The sequence below is a fragment of the Phacochoerus africanus genome, chromosome 2 (genome assembly GCF_016906955.1).
Source record: "Phacochoerus africanus isolate WHEZ1 chromosome 2, ROS_Pafr_v1, whole genome shotgun sequence".
NCBI classification, from domain to species: Eukaryota; Metazoa; Chordata; class Mammalia; order Artiodactyla; family Suidae; genus Phacochoerus; species Phacochoerus africanus.
In genome coordinates, this window is record NC_062545.1 from 57,832,620 (window position 1) to 57,850,964 (window position 18,345).

The 18,345-nt window shown below is 46.8% G+C and overlaps 1 protein-coding gene across 5 annotated transcripts in view; it reads right to left on the reverse strand.

The window, feature by feature from the left end:
• BACH2 (BTB domain and CNC homolog 2) overlaps nucleotides 1-18,345 on the reverse strand; it is a 383,728-nt gene that overhangs the window by 7,238 nt on the left and 358,145 nt on the right. For all 5 annotated transcript variants that reach the window (XM_047761189.1, XM_047761197.1, XM_047761205.1 and 2 more), the window contains 2 exons: nucleotides 16,659-18,260; nucleotides 4,301-4,507 (listed from right to left, as the gene is read on the reverse strand). In XM_047761189.1, the coding sequence (XP_047617145.1) occupies nucleotides 4,301-4,507; nucleotides 16,659-18,260 (1,809 nt within the window). The remainder of the gene's footprint in view (nucleotides 1-4,300; nucleotides 4,508-16,658; nucleotides 18,261-18,345) is intronic.

Here is an 18,345-nt window from a genome sequence, read left to right on the forward strand (position 1 = left end):
GTAGGTCACAGACGTGGCTCAGACTGGCATTGCTGTGGCTGTGGCGTAGGCCAGCAGCTACAGCTCCAGTTCCACCCCTAGCCTGGGAATTCCATATGCCACAGGTTCGGCCCTTAAAAAAAAAAGAAAGAAAGGAAAAAAACCCCCTGACCAATTGCACTGATATGACATTCTGTAAAAAGGCAAAACTCTGGAGAGAGTAAAAAGATCAGTGGTTGCTAGGGGTTGGGGTGAGGGAAGGAGGGATGAGTAGGGGAAGCACAGAAGATTGTCAGGGCAGTGAAAGTACTTTATGACACTGTCATGGTGGGTAGGGTACATGTCATTATACATAGAACATTATTCCACAGAATACACATACATTATTCCACAGAACACAGAACACAAAGAGTGAGAAACTGTGGACTATGAGTGATGGTGATGTGTCAGTACAGACTCATCAGTTCTAAGAAATGCATCACTGGGGGAGGCTGTGAGTGTAGAGAGAGAGAGGTAGGGGGCATGTGAGAACGCTGTATTTGCCCTTCAATTTTGCTGTGAACCTAAAACTTCTCTGAAAAAGAAAAAAAAAAATTGCACCCTCCCCCCCAAAAAAACCCCCTCAACCACTGGCAGTTTCATATGGTTCAGTCTAAATCATCAGGCTCTCTGGCCTTGGTAGCTGATGGACTGAACACAACGGATACTCTTGGGATGGCTGGGGACTGTCCCAAACAGATTCTCTCTAGACACTGGAAGCAGGGACAGAGGTGAGGAGGCTGAGCCATAGTGCATTAATTAGCCCAGGGTTCTGAGATGTTCTCTTTAGAGAAAACCCACAAAAGCTCTCCTGTTACTGAAATGCATGACCCCATCAGAGAGATGAATTTAGCTCCACAGGGAAGACTGTTGAAGGTTATACCGTAACTGTGTGAGGTGAGGTCCGCACAGTGAAATGGACGGCGAACCGGGTCATCTGAAGAGGGGTGAAGTGAGTCCTTACCCTTGGCGAGGGTACGCAGGAGGGGTGAGGAGAGGCTGGGAGAGGAACTAGAAAGGGGAGGGAGAGAAAGTAGCAGACACATAACCAGGGGCTCTCCTCTACGGGAGCTGCACGTGCTGTAGCACGAATGCAATCTGGCAGGCAGTGTGGGCATGTGTGTCTGAGGCAGAGATTTACACGGGGAAAGGGCACCTGCTAAAATATTTATAAATCTATCAAGGAAACATGTTTTAAAAATGAAAAATAAACAGATGTACAAGTGCAACTCGAGAGAAATACATTATGAAAGTTTGCAAAAGCGGAGGGGCATGCGGGAGACAGCGTCCGGGTGGGAGTGAGTAGGCGGGGCCAGGCGGGGAGGGCGGATCGCGGGGCGGGGCCATCCTATCCCGCCCCTGAGTGGGCACAGCCTCCCGGAGCAGGCGGGTTCGGTTTAAAACACATCAAAAGGGCTCCTGGGGAAAAGAAATCTTACAGCTGTGGCTGTGCAACCTGGACCTTCTTTCCCTGGACCTGGAAGTCTGCAAAGTGAGAGGAACACCAGCCCCAGAAGGGAATCCCAATCTTAATTCTGACACTTCATCTTGGCCCAGTCACCCACCCGCTCCAAGACCACAGATCTCTAAAACGTCCTGGGCCACTGTGCAGGGGGAAGAAAATTAAATGCTGCATGTGACAGTGTTTTGGCTTTTGGCAGGAAAGGCAGTATAAATCAAGGCCTCCGTTAAGAGCATGATGCTCGAAGTTACGGGAGTACATGTGATGAGCACGTGACACTCTCATTCAGCAGGGAAACGAAGCTGTTAGAGGGGTTTCCAAAAATGTAGGGGGAGAACTAGGAGATGCCTTCTTGGTTTTTCAACTAAACAATATTAGCAAAGTGCTTTATCTGTCTGCCTGGTGTGTGGCTTAGACTTTCCTATTTGTTCAGTATTACAAATTACACAGAGGAGAATGCTAATTATAAAAAATCAGGCATTTCTCAAATACAGACCATTAGAGTTATTCTCCCACCTGAAAAAGAGCACAGGGCTGGAATTACCACAGACATGTGCTTAGGGCCCTGATGCCTTAAACCCATCAGGCTCAGGGCTTGCCTGGGTCCCTACCTAAGCCCAGGAGGGTTTCGAAGACCTACACTCAACTACAGCAATATCTTGCTTCTTCATGTTGCTTAAATTAAAAATTTTTGTTGCAGTTGTTAAAACAGTGAAGAAAAATTTGAAAGAGAGAAGGAATTTGTAATCCCATGACCTAGTCACAGTTTCCAATAAATTTTAGGGCAACAGACTTTTCCTGAGAGGCTTCAATGGACCTGCACTGGGGACTCACAGATCAACAAGACTGTCCTGATCATGAAGCATCTACAGTCCAGGGCCGGGGCTGAGGAGACAGGCACATGCATAGATAAAGTAAGTTTGCTTTTTTTTTTTTTTTTTTTTTGCTTTTTAGGGCTGAACCCATGGCATATGGAGGTTCCCAGACTAGCGGTCTAATAGGAGCTACAGCTGCCAGCCTATGCCATAGCCACAGCAACACCATATCCGAGCTGCATCTGTGACCTACACCCTAGCTCACGGCAACACTGGACCCTTAACCCACTGAGCAAGGCCAGGGATCGAACCTGCAACCTCATGGTTTCTAGTCAGATTTGTTTCCACTGCACCAGGATGGGAACTCTGATAATGTGAGATTAATGTGATAAGTATGAAGCCAGAGGTCAGATCAGGGCTCAGAGGACAGAGCTCAGCCTCACCAGGAACTCAGGAAAGGGACCCTGGAGAGGTGACGGTAACCTGACTCGTAATTATTATTATTATTATTTGGCTGCACCCGTGGCATGTGGAAGTTCCTGGGCCAGGAACCACAGCGGTGGCAATTCTTAACCACTAGGCCACCAGGGAAATCCAAAACAGTAATCTGACTCTTAAAGAACAAAGGATGTAGTCAGAGAAGAAAGCAGTCGAGGACTGTCCAAGGTAGAGGAGAAACAGCAGAGGCATAAGCGCAGAGGTAGAAACAGCAGGAGATGGTGGCTGAGGGGAAGTGCACTCAGTTTGATTTTATTAGGGGTCAAGTTCGAGAAAGGGAGTGCAAGGTGATCCTGGAGGGCAGACTGACTCAAGGAGAACATCACGCCTCTTGCTAAGGAGCTTGGCCTTTATTTTGTAGGTGATGGCAGCTGCTGAACATGGATGAATTGTCCTTGCAGAATGGGTGTTAATTAGATTAAAATAGAAAAAAAAAGACCATGAGGTCCAGGACTATATTGCTAACAGATAACATTTACTCAGGCTTCTCAAATGTCCTGTCTTGTTCGTCTGTTCTGTCAGGACAGTGGCTTACTATAAGGCAAAGGACTGCCACGTATAGTCTGAGGACCCAAACTTGGATCATGACCACAGTATGTGACCTCCCTCTTCTTCGGCCTGACAACGGTCATGGGACCTGGGATGTGTTGCAAGTATTTGGCTGGCAGAAAGGCTGAGCTGAATGAGGTTGCATTGATTGCCTTCAAGGGTATAGTCAGGAGTGAGAGACCACCTGGATTTACCTCTTGAAGCTTAAGGTTATCAAGGAGAAGGGAATGCAGAGCTCTGAGTGAGGGAAAGGCTTGGGAGATGGGAGATTATTCCCTGAGACAAAATACTCTCCAGCATGGGGAAGGGGTGACAGCCACTTTGAAGCAGAATTGCAGAATTCAGAGCCCTGGGACTGAGAAGGCCTTCAGGAGATCACATAGCTGAGCGAACCCTGGCGGTGGGCTGAAGTCCTACACTCCCCTGTGGTGGGCAGGAGAAAGCAGGGCAGTAACACAAGATCTGGAATCAGGCAATTGGGTTTGCATTCAAGCTCTGTCACATCGTGGGGAATTACCTAACCCCTCTGCACTCAGGTTTCCTCCTCTGTAAATGGAGATAAAGTAGTCCTAAATCATAGGTTTGATGTGAGGATTATAGGGGACCATCTACAGAAAGAGTTTGGAATAATATCTGGTCCACACAGGCACTCAGTAAATGTCAGCTTTTAGCACATGTTGAATGGAAAACAAAACAAAACAAAACAAAAAACCACAACATCTTCTCTATACAAATAGCTGCAAGATAAAATATTGACATGCAATCACACAGACAGAAACACACACACATTACAGATATAAACCTATTATTTTTGTTGAGAAACTTGTTTAAAAATCAATGCATATTTCCCTGAACGGTGGCTTTTCTCTCTCCCTCACTGGCCTTCGCTACTGGGACTCTGCAGCAGCCCCGGTGACTCTAGGTTGCTGACAGTAGAGGGCAGGGGAACTGGACTCACCAGTTTGCGGATTTCACATTCTAAGTTCTGAATACAGTCCAGCTTCCTCTTGCGGCAGCGCTGGGCTGCGATGCGGTTCTTGCTGCGCCTGCGGACGTCGTGAATGAACTCTAACTGCTCTGAGGTTAGCTTGTGCATCTTAATCATCATCTGGAAATCGTTCCTTGGAAGGTCTGTGATTTGATCTACAGGAAACGGAAGTTTGACCTGAAACCAAGAACAGCAGAACACGATTATGGCAGCTGGGGTTTAGTTTTCGTTCCGGCAGGTGGAATGTCAAAAAATGGTAAAACCTCCTTTTTTTTTTTTTTTTTACGATGACCAGGTACTATGAAAAAGTGAAGCCAGCAGGGATTATTCGTTCCTGTTTCAAATATAAATAAACTGTAATACTCAGATAATCAAACAGAATGTGAATACACACATTATAATGTGGATATCATGCCTGAGATCTTTGAAGCAAACAGCCTGGAAAATATTGGCAAATATATACATTGTCACGGCTACAGCACTTTTGTAAAAAGGGCTCTATATAGTTAGTTGAAGCCTACTTCCATTGAACCTCAATTCAATAAAATGATGATTTATACAGAGAGACATCATCTGAGAAATCATCTAAGATATTTGAGGAGAGCACCATACACCTTGGAGATGCAGGGAAGATGAAATAGCCAGTGTGATTTGCAGTTAATACCAGCATAGGGGAGACATAGGGAGATAGTCTGGAGAGGTTACACCAGGGTGGTCTAGAAGTTAGAACTGGGCTTTAGTGCTTCTTGCCAGATGTGAGATGTTAGGCTGGTCACTTTCATTCTCTGAGCCTCAGTTTCCTCATCTGCAAAATGGGGCATGCTTTTTAGCTGCACAGTACTATCCATGAGTGAAGCACTTTGGATATTTGGAAAATACAATGGCCAGCCCTTCTGACATTTTCTTGTATAACGTGATGTTGACCTTCTCTGTCAAGAGGTAGGATGCACATTCCTGCCTCTTGACCAATCCAGTGCAGTGGGGGTAATGGCGTATAACCTCTGAGGCCACATCATAAAAGCTGCACAGTTTCCTCTTAGGCATCTTAGACTGCATTCTCTGGAGAATACCAGCTGCCAAGCCTCAAGGACACTCAAGCAGCCCCATGGAAAGGGCCATGTGGAGAAAAACTGAGGGTTCCAGCCAACATCTGACTTAGCCAGAAGTGCTAGATGGGCCACTCCTGAATTCCTGACCCACAGAAATGGTAAGAGATATTAAATGATTATTGTGGTTTGAAGCCACAAAGTTGTTTTTGTCTGTTTGTTTGTTTTTGCTTTTTAGGGCCACACCTGTGGCATATGGAGGTTCCCAAGCTAGGAGTTGAATCAGAGCTGCAGCTGACAGCCTATGCCACAGCCACAGCAACTCAGGATCCAAGCCGTGTCTGCGACCTACCCACAGCTCAGGGCAACGCCAGATCCTTAAGCCACTGAGCGAGGCCAGGAATCGAACCCGCAACCTCATGGTTCCTAGTCGATTCGTTTCTGCTGCACCATGACGGGAACTCCCTGAAGCCACAAAGTTTTGAGGTTGAACTGTTATATAGCAACGGGTAACTGATGCAGACACTACTGTCATCAGAGTCCTACTTTCAAACTCTTGACAAATCAAAGTAGGTCAGCATCATCCAGAGAGTGGACACCAGTCTCTTCATGGACAGTTCTGTGTCCTCCTTATATTCCTTTAAATGCTTGTTTACAACCCTGTGGTGGTTTGAAATATTTCTTAGGTAAAGAGTTGCTGTTCTCTTGGGCCTCCTCGGCACCCATGAGGTAGAGAACGCAGGCCAGCACTTTCCAGCATTCTGCCACTGCCCTCTCCAAGACCCCTGCTGATGAGGCAGAGATTTCAGGTGTCAGCTCTGATCCTGTTCAGAAGCTTCTGGAAGAGGAAGGTTGCATGTTTCTTAACAGTATTTCCCAACTCAGCCGGCTGAACTCCTGGTCACACTAGCGTCTGCTTTAGATGGACCAGCAGATGGCACTATTAACCTAAGCTTCCTTCAGGCGCCAGCCCAGCGCTGTCCAATGCAAACAACGTGAGCTGAGCGTGTGATTTTACATCTTCTAGTAGCACCGTCAAAAGAAGTGAAAAGAAGCAGGTGAAATGAATTTTAATAACATATTTAATTGACTCCAACGGAACCAAACTATTTTCAACATATAATTAACATAAAAATGATTGCAAGAGTTCACCTTGTGGGGGATCCCAAAATTTCAAATTCCAAGGGGTGTTTTACCCATGGAGGTGCATCATGATTCAGACCAGCCTCGTTTCTAGGGCTCAGCAGCCACGTGTACTGGACATTACAGCTTTAGAAGGCGGAACAAGTGGACTTGAGTGAACTTAAGTAACCAGAAAAACAGACAGAGGCAGATCTGGATTTAACTGATCAGAATAGTTTTGGGTGAAGAAATCAGGCCCTCATTAATATTCAGAAGCTGCAGTGTTATGTCTGGATTGTTCAGGGGAGTGAGAGGAAGATATTTTATTCTGAGCTCAGGCTTTTCCTTCGGTTGCATCAGACATAGGCAGACGTGAGTCTGGATCCTGGCATTTGTGGCTAGTTAATCCCCATGCACAAAGGCAATCCTAGGAACCCGATCTTTTGTCTTTCCGCTGCTGCAATGGCTTAGTCAGGTTACTCCATAGCTCTGAGCCTGCTAGATGTGGCATTTGCTGAAGGCTCCCAGTGGGTGCTCCGATAGAATTCCATAGGGTAAACTCTGTCCCCTGTCACCTGTCAAATCCTGCCTGGCCCAGGAGAGCAAGATCGCAATGGTGCACATGACACCATACTCGGCTCAGCCCTGCTCTGACCGCTAAAGGCAGGCAGTCAGGACAAACAGTTCCTTGTTACAGGCCCAGGAAAGGGCTTTGTCCAGGGGCTGTGTTTGCACAGGGCTTATAATGATATGAAAGAATGTTTGATTTCCCTTTTATACCCTTTGGATAACAAACAGACACTCAGATCCTGGATGGTGCCTAAACAGCACAGAGGTCTGCTGTTGGGGACACGGATGTTTCCACACCAGGCAGAAGCCTTGTTTGCACAGCAGGGGTTACGGCATTTTGGGCCTCGTGGCGTCTTCCCCACAGCTGACAACAAAGCAATTCTGCTTCTGCTCTAAATTGTATTTACTTATGTTCAGCAAGAATATATACCCATAGTTCAGGCCACGGGCAAAGTCCAAAAGCCTTCCATACCAGGAGCTACTGTATTTAAAATCCTCCAGACAGCAAATCTAATACACGACGGAAACAGGACAGAGGCTGACAGGAAAGAGGAAAAATCAACAATGCTGGTTTCAAAGTCCTTGAAGCAAAAGGCCATATAACATGTCAGCAGAGCTGTTGCAACTCAAGCTGCTTTGCAAAGAGGTCAAAGGAAACTTGTTAGCTATAGACATTCTTCCTTATGAAAAAAAACCCCAAAGCCCAAGGACCCTTGTTTCTTTCTAGAAGGTGCTTCTACCCCTCTAGCAAGGGAGGACTTATCCCACGTACCAAAGGGAAGCCCCTGACATGTTCTTGGAAAGGCAGTGGTAACTTCACCACAGCTATGTGCTGATTTCAGGGTAGCAGGTTCCAAGTGGATGGGCGTTTTCCCCTGGAATAAACAAGAGCCACAGGCCCTCTATGGAGCTGGGACAACTTTGCTTTCCCCGGTTGGCAGGCACCTCTACATTCCCCAAAGGGGTTTACAAGTCAGCTCATGGGACTTGGCCTTGGACATTGAGAAGGCTGAGGCCTTCTTGTCTTTCTTCTGGCAAATTCTTACCCCTAGCTGGGCCCAGTAGGGCTTCACCTCCTATTTACTGTCCCACCAACACAGGGTTTTATGTCTCAGCGGTGGTTTGGTTTTCCTTACCCGGACCCTCACAAACAGTGAGGTGGCAAGACGGAGAGCCCTGCTGACCACCACCACCAGCTCTGAACAGCAGGGGCACCAACGTCTTTAGACCTGGGGCAGCCACACAGGTGCTGTCTTGCTTGGGTTCACCATGGAGACTCACCAAACTAGCAGTCATCGCTAGTTTAACCTGTTACTGCTGGAATTCCTGCCATGGTGCTGTGGGTTAAGGATCTGACTGCAGTGGCTCGGGTTGCTGGGGAGGCGTGGGTTCAATCTTGAGCCTTTTATAGTGGGTTAAAGAATCTGGTGGTGCCACAGCTGTGGCTCGGATTCAAGCCCTGGCCTGGGACTATGCCTCAAGGGGGGCCATAAAATTAAAAAAAAAATCTGCTACTGTGGCTATCATCCCGCCCCAGCAGGAGACTCATTCTTCTCCCTCTGGAGCACAACTGGAGGAGCAGGGCAGAAGATGTTTTCACCTGGTACCTGCACTGCCTGGCTCTGTAGTTAGGGGGTTAGGGGAGGAGAAGGAGGGGGTTAGACCTCCTGGGGGTTCCAGTGAAATGAGTGGTCCCTGCTCCAGCTCTGGAGCCATCAGTGAAATGAACGGTGCCTGCAGTGCCCAGGGACCTCTGGCCCCAGGGGCTGACAAAAGGTGGGAGGATGCTCTGACATCTGGACTGTGAATGAAACCTAAGTATTCCTCCCTAGGGGCCTGACCGAGGGATGCTTTCGGCTGGACCCCAAGTGCTGGTGCTCCTTCCTCACCACACAGAATTCAGCTGCTCTCTTCCTCTCTCCCGCAACAACTTCCCTGGTTCTGCCACCCAAACCACATCCTCTCTCTCCCAGGTGAACAAAAAATATTACTTAAAAATTACATGGGAAATACAAAACTTCTAGCAGACAATTCAAATATGAGACAAAAGAGGAGAAAAAAAAATTCCCACTCCTAAACAACAACTCTCTCCCTCTGGTGGACTATCCTATCATCTTTGCTTCCTGTGCATACTTTCTATAGGGTTGTAATCAGCCAGTATGATCAATGGCTGCCTCACCTCACCAGGCCTCTCACCACACATCTCACTTGCCTGGTGTCTCTGGTGTGCTGGACAGGGGCTACTGGAAAAGTAGGACGGAGATGCAAATGTTGCAGAAAAAGGCAAAAAGAAGCATCTCTTATCCTCTAGAAATCCCAATGGGAGCAGGAGCTGAGTGGTCAATCTCCTTGCCTGTCTCCCTTCCTGGTTTTGTTACTTGATGTTGAGTAGAAGCAGCAAGAGCCAGATCCTCCTAGCAGTACCCCAGGATCCGACAGCGCAGACACTCTCCCAAGCCCCGAGATCTCTGTGGGTTGTCTGGGGATGAAGCAAGACACCACCTGAGCTGACGAGGCCGGTGCTTTTGGAATGGGGACAGCCAACTCTGGGACAGGCAGATGCCAATGATGAACTCTCCCCTGCCAGAGCAAAACCCGCTTCCTGCCCCGCTACTCTTCTAACCTCTGTTCTCATGGTCCAGTTTCTGAAACAAACACATGACACATGGAGCTGAATTGTGACACTGCAATAAGTTAGGAAGTCTTTTTTCTCTGTCCTGAAGTTCTTGGAGGATCTAGGAGTCAGAGGGAGATAATACCTGTCCTACTTAGCTTATATGGTTGCTGTGAAGGATAAAATTGGACAATAGATGGGGAAAGTGCTTTGAAAAGCTTGAACTTTCAAAGGATGAAGTGTCATTAGTATTATTATTATAAGTAGTAATTACACTATTTTTGTTTATCAACCCTGTCTGTCTTTGTCACATAGTTTCTTCTGTCCGTCACACAGCATGCTTTGGAGTTACAGATGCTAAGAATCTTTTCAGACAACATGAAAATATTGTTTTAATTAGAAATATGGCTGACTTCTATGCCACCCAGCATGGTTTTCTTTCTATTAAGCAGACCAATTATAGTTACTTTTAAAAAGATGCCTGATTCAACAAACCATAAAAATGATGGTAAAAATTTTACATCCAACATATGTCTGAAAGTCAGCATTTGGGTAGAAGAGTTAAGAGTCAGACATGGCTTTTCTATAACGTCTTGGGATTTGCTCTGGGCCTTATTTCTCTCTGCCGTCATGCATACACAAACACCCACGTACACACCACCCTCATCCACTTTAATCCCTCTTGACAGGAAACATGTTAATAAAGCAAGTCCAACCAATCAATCCTTTTTTTTTTTTTTCTTTTTTCTTTTTAGGGACGCACCTACGGCATATGGAGGTTCCAAGGCTAGGGGCTGAATCGGAGCTACAGCTGCTAGCCTACACCACAGCCACAGCAACAAAGGATCCCAGGCCACGTCTCCAACCTACACCACAGCTCACGGCACTGCAGGATCCTTAACCCACTGAGCAAGGCCAGGGATCAAACCTGTAACCTCATGGTTTCTAGTTGGATCCGTTTCTGCTATGCCACAACAGGAACTCCCAAGCAACAGATACTTTTAACTATGCAAATAAACGGTCTTTCTAGGGCTTCTTTACCAAAACCTATAGTTAATTAGAAATGCTTGTGGTACAAAATTTTCTAAATTGTCTTACTACTTGGCAAATGCCTATTATTTTCAAATTTTAAAAACGAACCTGTAAACCACAATGAGACAGCACTTTACACCCAACAGAATAGTGATAAGATGGACAATGACAAACGTTCACGAGGATGTAGAGAAATTGGATTCCCTCATACATTGCTGGTGGGGATGTAAAATGGTTTAGTTACCTTGGAAAATAGTCTAGTTGTTCCTCAAAAGGCTAAACACAGAGTTATCATATGATTCAGCAATTCTACTCCTTGGTCTATAACGAAGAGAAATGAAAACACATGTCTGCAAAAAACTTGTACATGAATGCTTATAGAGCATAATCAATAAGAGCCCCAAAGTGGAAATAAGTCAAATGTCCCTCAGCTAATGAATGGATCAACAAAACTGGTTTATCTATGCAGTGGAATATTATTCAGCAATAAAAAGAGGGAAGAACTGATACATGACAATGCACCTGGTGGGTACTTCAACAGCAAGGAGGAGCCTTGAAAACATTAAGGTGAAATGTTAATGAAAGTGAAAGAAGCCAGACACAAAAAGCCATATAGTCTGAGTCCACTGAAATGAAATGTCTAGAATAGGCAAATCTATAGAGATGGAAGGCAGATTAGTGATTTTCTGGGTTAAGGAAAGAGGGCAATGAGAAGTAACTGCTAATGGAAATGTTGTTTCTTTCTGGGGTGATGAGAATGTTCTGGAAATTAGACATTGGTGATGGTCCTACAACTTTGTGAATTATTAAAAACTACTGAGGGAGTTCCCGTCGTAGCACAGCAGAGATGAATCCACTAGGAACCACGAGGTTGCGGGTTCGATCCCTGGCCTTGCTCAATGGGTTAAGGATCAGCGTTGCTGTGGCTATGGTGTAGGACAGCAGCTATAGCTCTGATTTGACCCCTCGCCTGGGAACCTCCACATGCCTCTGATGCGGCCCTAAAAAAAGACCAAAGACCAAAGAACAAAAAAAAAAAAAAGAAAAAAGAAAAAAGAAAAAAGAAAAAGAAACAAACCCACTGAATTGTTCATTTTAGGGCGACTTTTATGGTATGTGAATTATACCTCAATTAAAAAAAAAGAACCTGTGTGAGATACACATATACATAATTTAAACATTACAGAAATACATAGAAATAAAACTTTGCCTGTATTCCCTCTCCAACTTTGCCTCCCATTTTTATCATATTCTCTATACTGCTTTTATTATTTATAATCAGTTTCTTCATAAAGTAAACTAGAATCTTGTTATGCATACTGCTTTTTAAAATTATTTTAAATTTTATTGTATTTTTTTTTTCGTCTTTTTAGGGCCACACCTGTGGCATGTGGAAGCTCCCAGGCTAGGGTGTTGAATTGGAGCTGTAGCTGCGGGCCTACACCACAGCCACAGCAACACCAGATCCAAGCGGCGTCTTCGACCTACACCACAGCTCACAGCAATGCCAGATCCTTAACTCACTGAGCAAGGCCAGGGATCGAACCTGCGTCCTCATGGATACTAGTCAGATTCATTTCCACTGACCCATGACAGGAACTCTTGCATACTGTTTATGTTACTTTTTTCATTGAATTATGACCTGTCCATTTTTTCATCATCATAAATAAGAAAAAAAACTCCAAGTTGACTTTTTAAGTAACACAGCAAACCCAGAAGTCATAGAGAAAAAGACTGATAACTTGATTACATAAAACTTAAATGTTCGTATATGGAAAAGTTTACTATAAATTAAAAAAAATACACAGGGAACTCCACCCAATATTCTGTGATGGTCTATGTGGGAAAATAATCTGAAAAAGAATGGATGTATGTACATGTATAACTGGATCAGCAGAAATTATCACAACATTGTACATCAACTACTCTTCCCCCCGCCCCCCATCTTTTTAGGGCTGCACCTTCAGCATGTGGGAGCTCCTGGTGTAGGGGTCAAATTGGAGCTGCAGCTGCTGGCCTACACCAGAGCCACAACAGTAGATCCAAGCCACATCTGTGACGTACACTACAGCTCACAGCAACAGTGGATCCTTAACCCACTGAGTGAGGCCAGGGGTCGAACCTGCAACCTCATGGATACTAGTTGGGTTTGTAACCTGCTGAGCCATGACGAGAACTTCCAGTACCTCAACTATTCTTCAATAAAAGTTTAAACAACAACAAAAAATAGACTAAGAGGAGGTATAGGCAACATTTATAAGAAAGGGTTAATATTCCTGTATTGAGAATTAAAGATCCCATCTATAAACTGATTTAAAAAAGGACTCATGGCAAGTCAAGGAAAGGAAATACAAATGGCAAATACACAGAAGAAAGACAGCAACTTCGGGAGTCATCGTGTTTTGCCCATCAGATTGGAAAAAGCCAAAGGACTGGTAACCACTAGTACTGGTGAAAACGGGGGAAAAAGACACTCATAAGCTGCTGAAGGAGATGTGCTTTGCTACAATCTTTTGGGACCGCAGGTAGGATTTAACCCATGGGATTCTTAATTCACAAAATAAAAGCACTCCACTAAATATGTTCCCAAGCATGTTTATTGCAGCAGTGTTTATAAGAGGGAAAAATTGGAAACTGGAATGTCTGCTGACGGATGATAGCTAAATAAATTGTGATTTACGGGAACTGCAGATATTAAAGATGTGCAAAGTGTGTCAACCCTACATGATGGACCTGGAGGCAGGTACACAGTAGATAGCTATGTGCAAAAAGCAAGTTGCTGAGTAATTACACAGTAAGAAGTAAGTGCTACTAGAATACACCCAGCCCCCTAGAAATGTGACTACGTATTTATATTTTGTTGTAGGCCAGGAGAAAGCCTGCAAAATTTGGTATGCCAGGGGCTGGGGTATGCTGAGTTTGATTATTTTAAAAAAAGGAACTTAAGAAAGCTGATTGTTGATAAGGGACAAAATTGCGCTTATTCTAACTTTCTTCAAAGCAGGAAGAGTTAGGATGAGAAGTCAACGCGGATGAGATGGGAGAGTTAAGAGCGTAACTAGAACACCTGACAGAACATAACATGCCAGGTGAACACTTTGCTTTTGATCGAACATTTTGGCTCTTTACAGAGGCAGAGGCAGAGAGGTTGGGAGGAAGCCCAGTCTGGTCATTCTGAAGTGCCAGCCTGGTTGCCGGCTGGAGATGGGAACTCTTTTCTTGACTTCTGGTTCTGTGTCTCTTTGGGGTTCACCTGGAAGAGAAGGCCCCTGAACTCTACACAAGAACAGATGGGGGCAGAGTCAGTCTGAGGGATGTTGGCTTCTGGATCGGTTATGATTCACTTGGTGAAGGGTTTGCCTCAGTGTTATAACCGGAGACCACATATCCACTGGGGTCAAAGAGACTCCCCAGAGCAAATTATTAACTCAAAGAGGAGCAGTCATCCTAAAGCCCAGAGATAGTTCTTGGAAAACCTAATCTCTTCTACTTTAGGAAAACTAAAAGGTCAAATTGAGGAAAACCTTAGCTTTACTGTAACGATCCTACCCCAAATGCACTATTGAGAGAGGCTAAAGGTGATTCCTCAAATGGCAGAGAAATTTGGAAGATGTATCTTCTTTTGAAACTGTTTAGAAGTGCAAAGAACAGATCTATTTTTTTTTAAGTGAAGATGAGAATTTTTTTTTTGTTTTTTAGGGATGAACCTGTGGCATATGGAGGTTCTCAGACTAGGAGTCTAATTGGAGCTGTAGCTGCCGGCCTACGCCAGAGCCACAGCAACTGGGGATCCAAACCGTGTTTGCAACCTACACCACAGCTCACCGCAATGTGGGATCCTTAACCCACTGAGTGAGGCCAGGGATCAAACCCGCATCCTTATGGATACTAGTCAGGTTTGTTATTGCTGAGCCACAATGGGAACTCCCAAGATAAGAATACTTTTAAAAACAGTGGTATTTTTTGAGGAGAAACTAGTCCTGTTCACAACTGTTTTGTAGGTTGACTGATTCCTCCTTTGCATAGATTCATTTAAAACGGAAAAGTGCGAAGGTTGCCAAGGGATAGGGCCTGAACACAGGGAAGACACATGTGCTCCTGTTGGTGGCAGGCAGCTCCGAGAAGTGACTTTACGTTCTCTTTGGGGATGTTAAAGAGACAAAAGGAGATTTATCTGAAACTGACAGGTCTTTGGACATACGCAAATGTCATAAACACATACCTCCTTCAGTTAACAGCGGGAACAAAAAAGACAAAGTCTCAGAGGCATTTGCCCTTTTCTTGAGAAATGGCTCCTTGGCAAGGTACTTCTTCAGGCCAATGGACCCAGTGACTAGGCCTCTGCATCGACAATGCTTATGAATAATTTCAGGGAAAAAAGAAACCTCCTAAATGCTGTGATCAGAGAGAGCACAACCAGTCACCGTTCTCTCAAAACGGCAACCCTTTCCCAGGTGAGGGACACAGATGTGACGCTGGGTGGGGCACCGAGCCCAACCCCCCATCCCAAACCTGAGGGGATAGAGTGTGTTCAGAGAGCAAGAGTTTCCCATTCAAAGTTCCTTTTTAATGTCTTTTAGCTAAATTAAATCCTTTTAGGATGTTTCTTTTTTCCATCTTTCCCAGGCAGGAACAGAAGAGCGGGGAGCAGGCGAGCTAGAAAACGAGCAGGTGATGAGGAGGGCATTTCTGCAGTTGGCACAGGGAGCTTTGGAATCTGTTTGGAATCTATTTGGAATCTAGCTGCAAACTCTCTGCAAAACATGCCCGACCTAAAACCTTCATGTGTTCTCGCCAACCTCGCAGAAGCTGAATCAACCGCATGTGGCTCTGTGAAAAGCCACCTCACCCCGTGTGGCATTTCTGCTGCCTGGTTGGGTTAATGTCCCTGCTTTACTAGAGGCTAATATTCAGGGAGTGCAGACGTGGGTGGAAGGCGCGGGCCTAACAGGGGCCAAGCTTCATTTGCTCCTGGGTTTTTCAGAGAATCAGCTCTCAGGAGGGACTTCTCACTGGGCTCGCTCTGTCCTGCTCCTGATGCCGCTCTGAGACACAGGTGGCAGTCTCGGGTTGGTTCTCTGTCAATCAGCCAGATCACCACACAGACACCTTTAGATCTTTCCAGGGGCCTCTTGTGTTACAGGGGAAGGGGAAACATACGGAGCATCTATTCTTTTCTCTCCTTGGCCTCGGGAGTCTTGCTCATGGTGAGGCTGGCATTGCTCCTGCTTCCTCTCCCAGCACTGGAAAGATGAGGAAGGAGCCTTTGGGAATTTTTATCAAGAAAGCACTTTGCTTTCAGGGTAGACAGAAACCGCTACTCAACCCCACTCTCACCATTTGTGGGAGCTTGGGAAATGACACATTATACAGTTATGTGTGACAGACGAGGGTGCTTCTTCAGTGACACTGGGACTAGGGAGGATGGTGAGCTGTCCATCACCTGCATCGCAATGGACAAGGGATGGCTCCAGGGTCCCTGTTGACAAGGAAACCTAAAGGTGCCGGGAAAGCACCTGTTTAGTGCAGATCTTTCTAGTTTCAATCAGTCAGTTTTGAAAGGGATTCTATATTTTCCTTCACTGAGGAGGTGAGGGGCAAGGATGAGGGTAATGAGTATTGCAGCCTCTCAAAGCAGACAGAGGAGAAGGAGAGAGGGAGGAAGGAGGGGTGATCTGAGGTGCTGGCACACATTTCCGGCATTACACTTACTTTTAGTACTCAGCATTTTGCCTCTGCTCAAATTTCAAGTACTTTCTAGGACAAAAGTGGTTAATTTGGAATGACCTTGAAGCATCCTGCCTCTGTGGATGGGGGAGGCAGTCCCTTGACTGTAACCTTTAATCTTGACAAACAAGAACAATCTGGCAGTGGTGGGGGCAGGGAGAGTCCAGATAAAGGACTGAGGGTAAAGCACATGCTTGAATTTATGTGGGTTCCCTACCTCCTGGCCCCTGTCCTGCACAGGACACGACTCACTGTCTGCTTCCGAGAACGATCCGGATTCGTCGCTGGAGTTGGTGCCGTAAGACTGCTCACATTTAATCTGGGGTCGGACTTGGTTGTACATTCCATCTCCCATCAGGCCTGGTTCCTGATGTTCTGTGGCAAGGAATCTGGCTCCCTGGGAACAGGGTGAGGAGGAGAACTCACAGAGAGGGAGGCTGCAGGGCGAGCCCCCGCTGCCGTCCTCCGCGTAGGAATACGAGGAGCATGAGCTGGAAGTCCTGGTCCTGGTCTCCAGCGGGGGCGAGCGAGGGCAGACTTTGATTGGCACCGGGCAGCTAGTGTTGGGCCGCATCCTTCCTGGCAAGTGGTCAGCCATCAGCCCACCGTGAGAGTAGGTCTGAGAGGTGGGGAGGGACTGGCCGGCCCCTACCCACAGACCCTTTGGCACCGGCTCAGAGAGGTCTTTGTCCAAAGCGCTCACCCCAGAATACGAGTGCACCGCAGTGCTCACTTGGTCACAGGCGCTGGAAGAGAAGATCACACTTCTCCGGTCCAGCTCTCCTTCCTGTTTACAGAGAGCCTCCAACCCAGGCCCCTTGAGGGGCGACCCCATTGCGAAGCTGGACGCGTCCTTCTGGCCCATGTGGGGCTGTCCGTAATTGCCCGTGAAAGGGGCGTAGTCAGTTTTAAGGTCACCCTGAGTGATCCCCTTGTCAAAAGGGCACGCTGAACTCCTGGCAAAGTGCTGCTGAGAGGTACCCGGCGGGCCGGACAACTCCACACTTTTTGCTATGAACAGAGACCTTAAGCAGGAAGGGGAGGACGCGCCCCTGGACCTTTCCAGGCAGGCGGCCCCGGCAGCGGGGGCGGGGGTGGGCGCGGGAGCAGGGGCGGGGCTGGGCTGTTTCCGGTCCATTTCCACGTCCCCCGCCCTGTCTTTGATGTCAGGCTCATCTCCGGACAGGCAGAGCGTGATGCTCTCCTCTTCGTTCTCCTCGCTGGGCGGCTCGCTTTTAATCTGCCCCATGGCAAGCCCCGGCTTGAGGCTGTTGCCGGAGTTATCTTCACCGAATGTGCTTGCAAAACCTGAGGTACTGTGTGATGATGCGTTATAGACATTCTTGGTACATGCAAGCTGGTATTTCTTGTATCTGGGGTACTGCGTTAACGAGTCCTTTGCCGAGCTCTCCTTGGTGTCCGCGGGCACGTCAGACTCGGGCAGCAAAACTTCTTCCTTTTCTGCTACTGGGATGGCAGTGGCCTCAAAGCTGATGGGGTCTGGAAGCATCTGGTCCCGGGGGCAAGCCATCTTGGCCGTCTCGGAATCCATCGTCTCCTCCTCTTCCTCCTCCTCCTCTCCGGCGCTGTTCTCCCGGTCCTCGTGCGCGCGCTGGCACGCGGTGTCCTTCCGGCACACAAATAGCCCATCCTCGCTGTTCAGGAGCTGTGTCTGCAGGAAGCTGAAGCAGGAGTCCTCCAGGTTGTGCATGCGCAGGAGCTCGGCGCAGCGGAGGACCTCACGGATGTTTTCTCTGCTGAGTAACAGCTTGGCGGTGTAGGCAAACTGCAACAGCGGCCCAAAGCCCCTGGCCGTGACCTGCAAAACAAACAGGGAAATTGCCCACCGTTACCATCAGCACTGCTATTGTCCCGAATCCCTCAACTGAAGCGAGATAACCAGA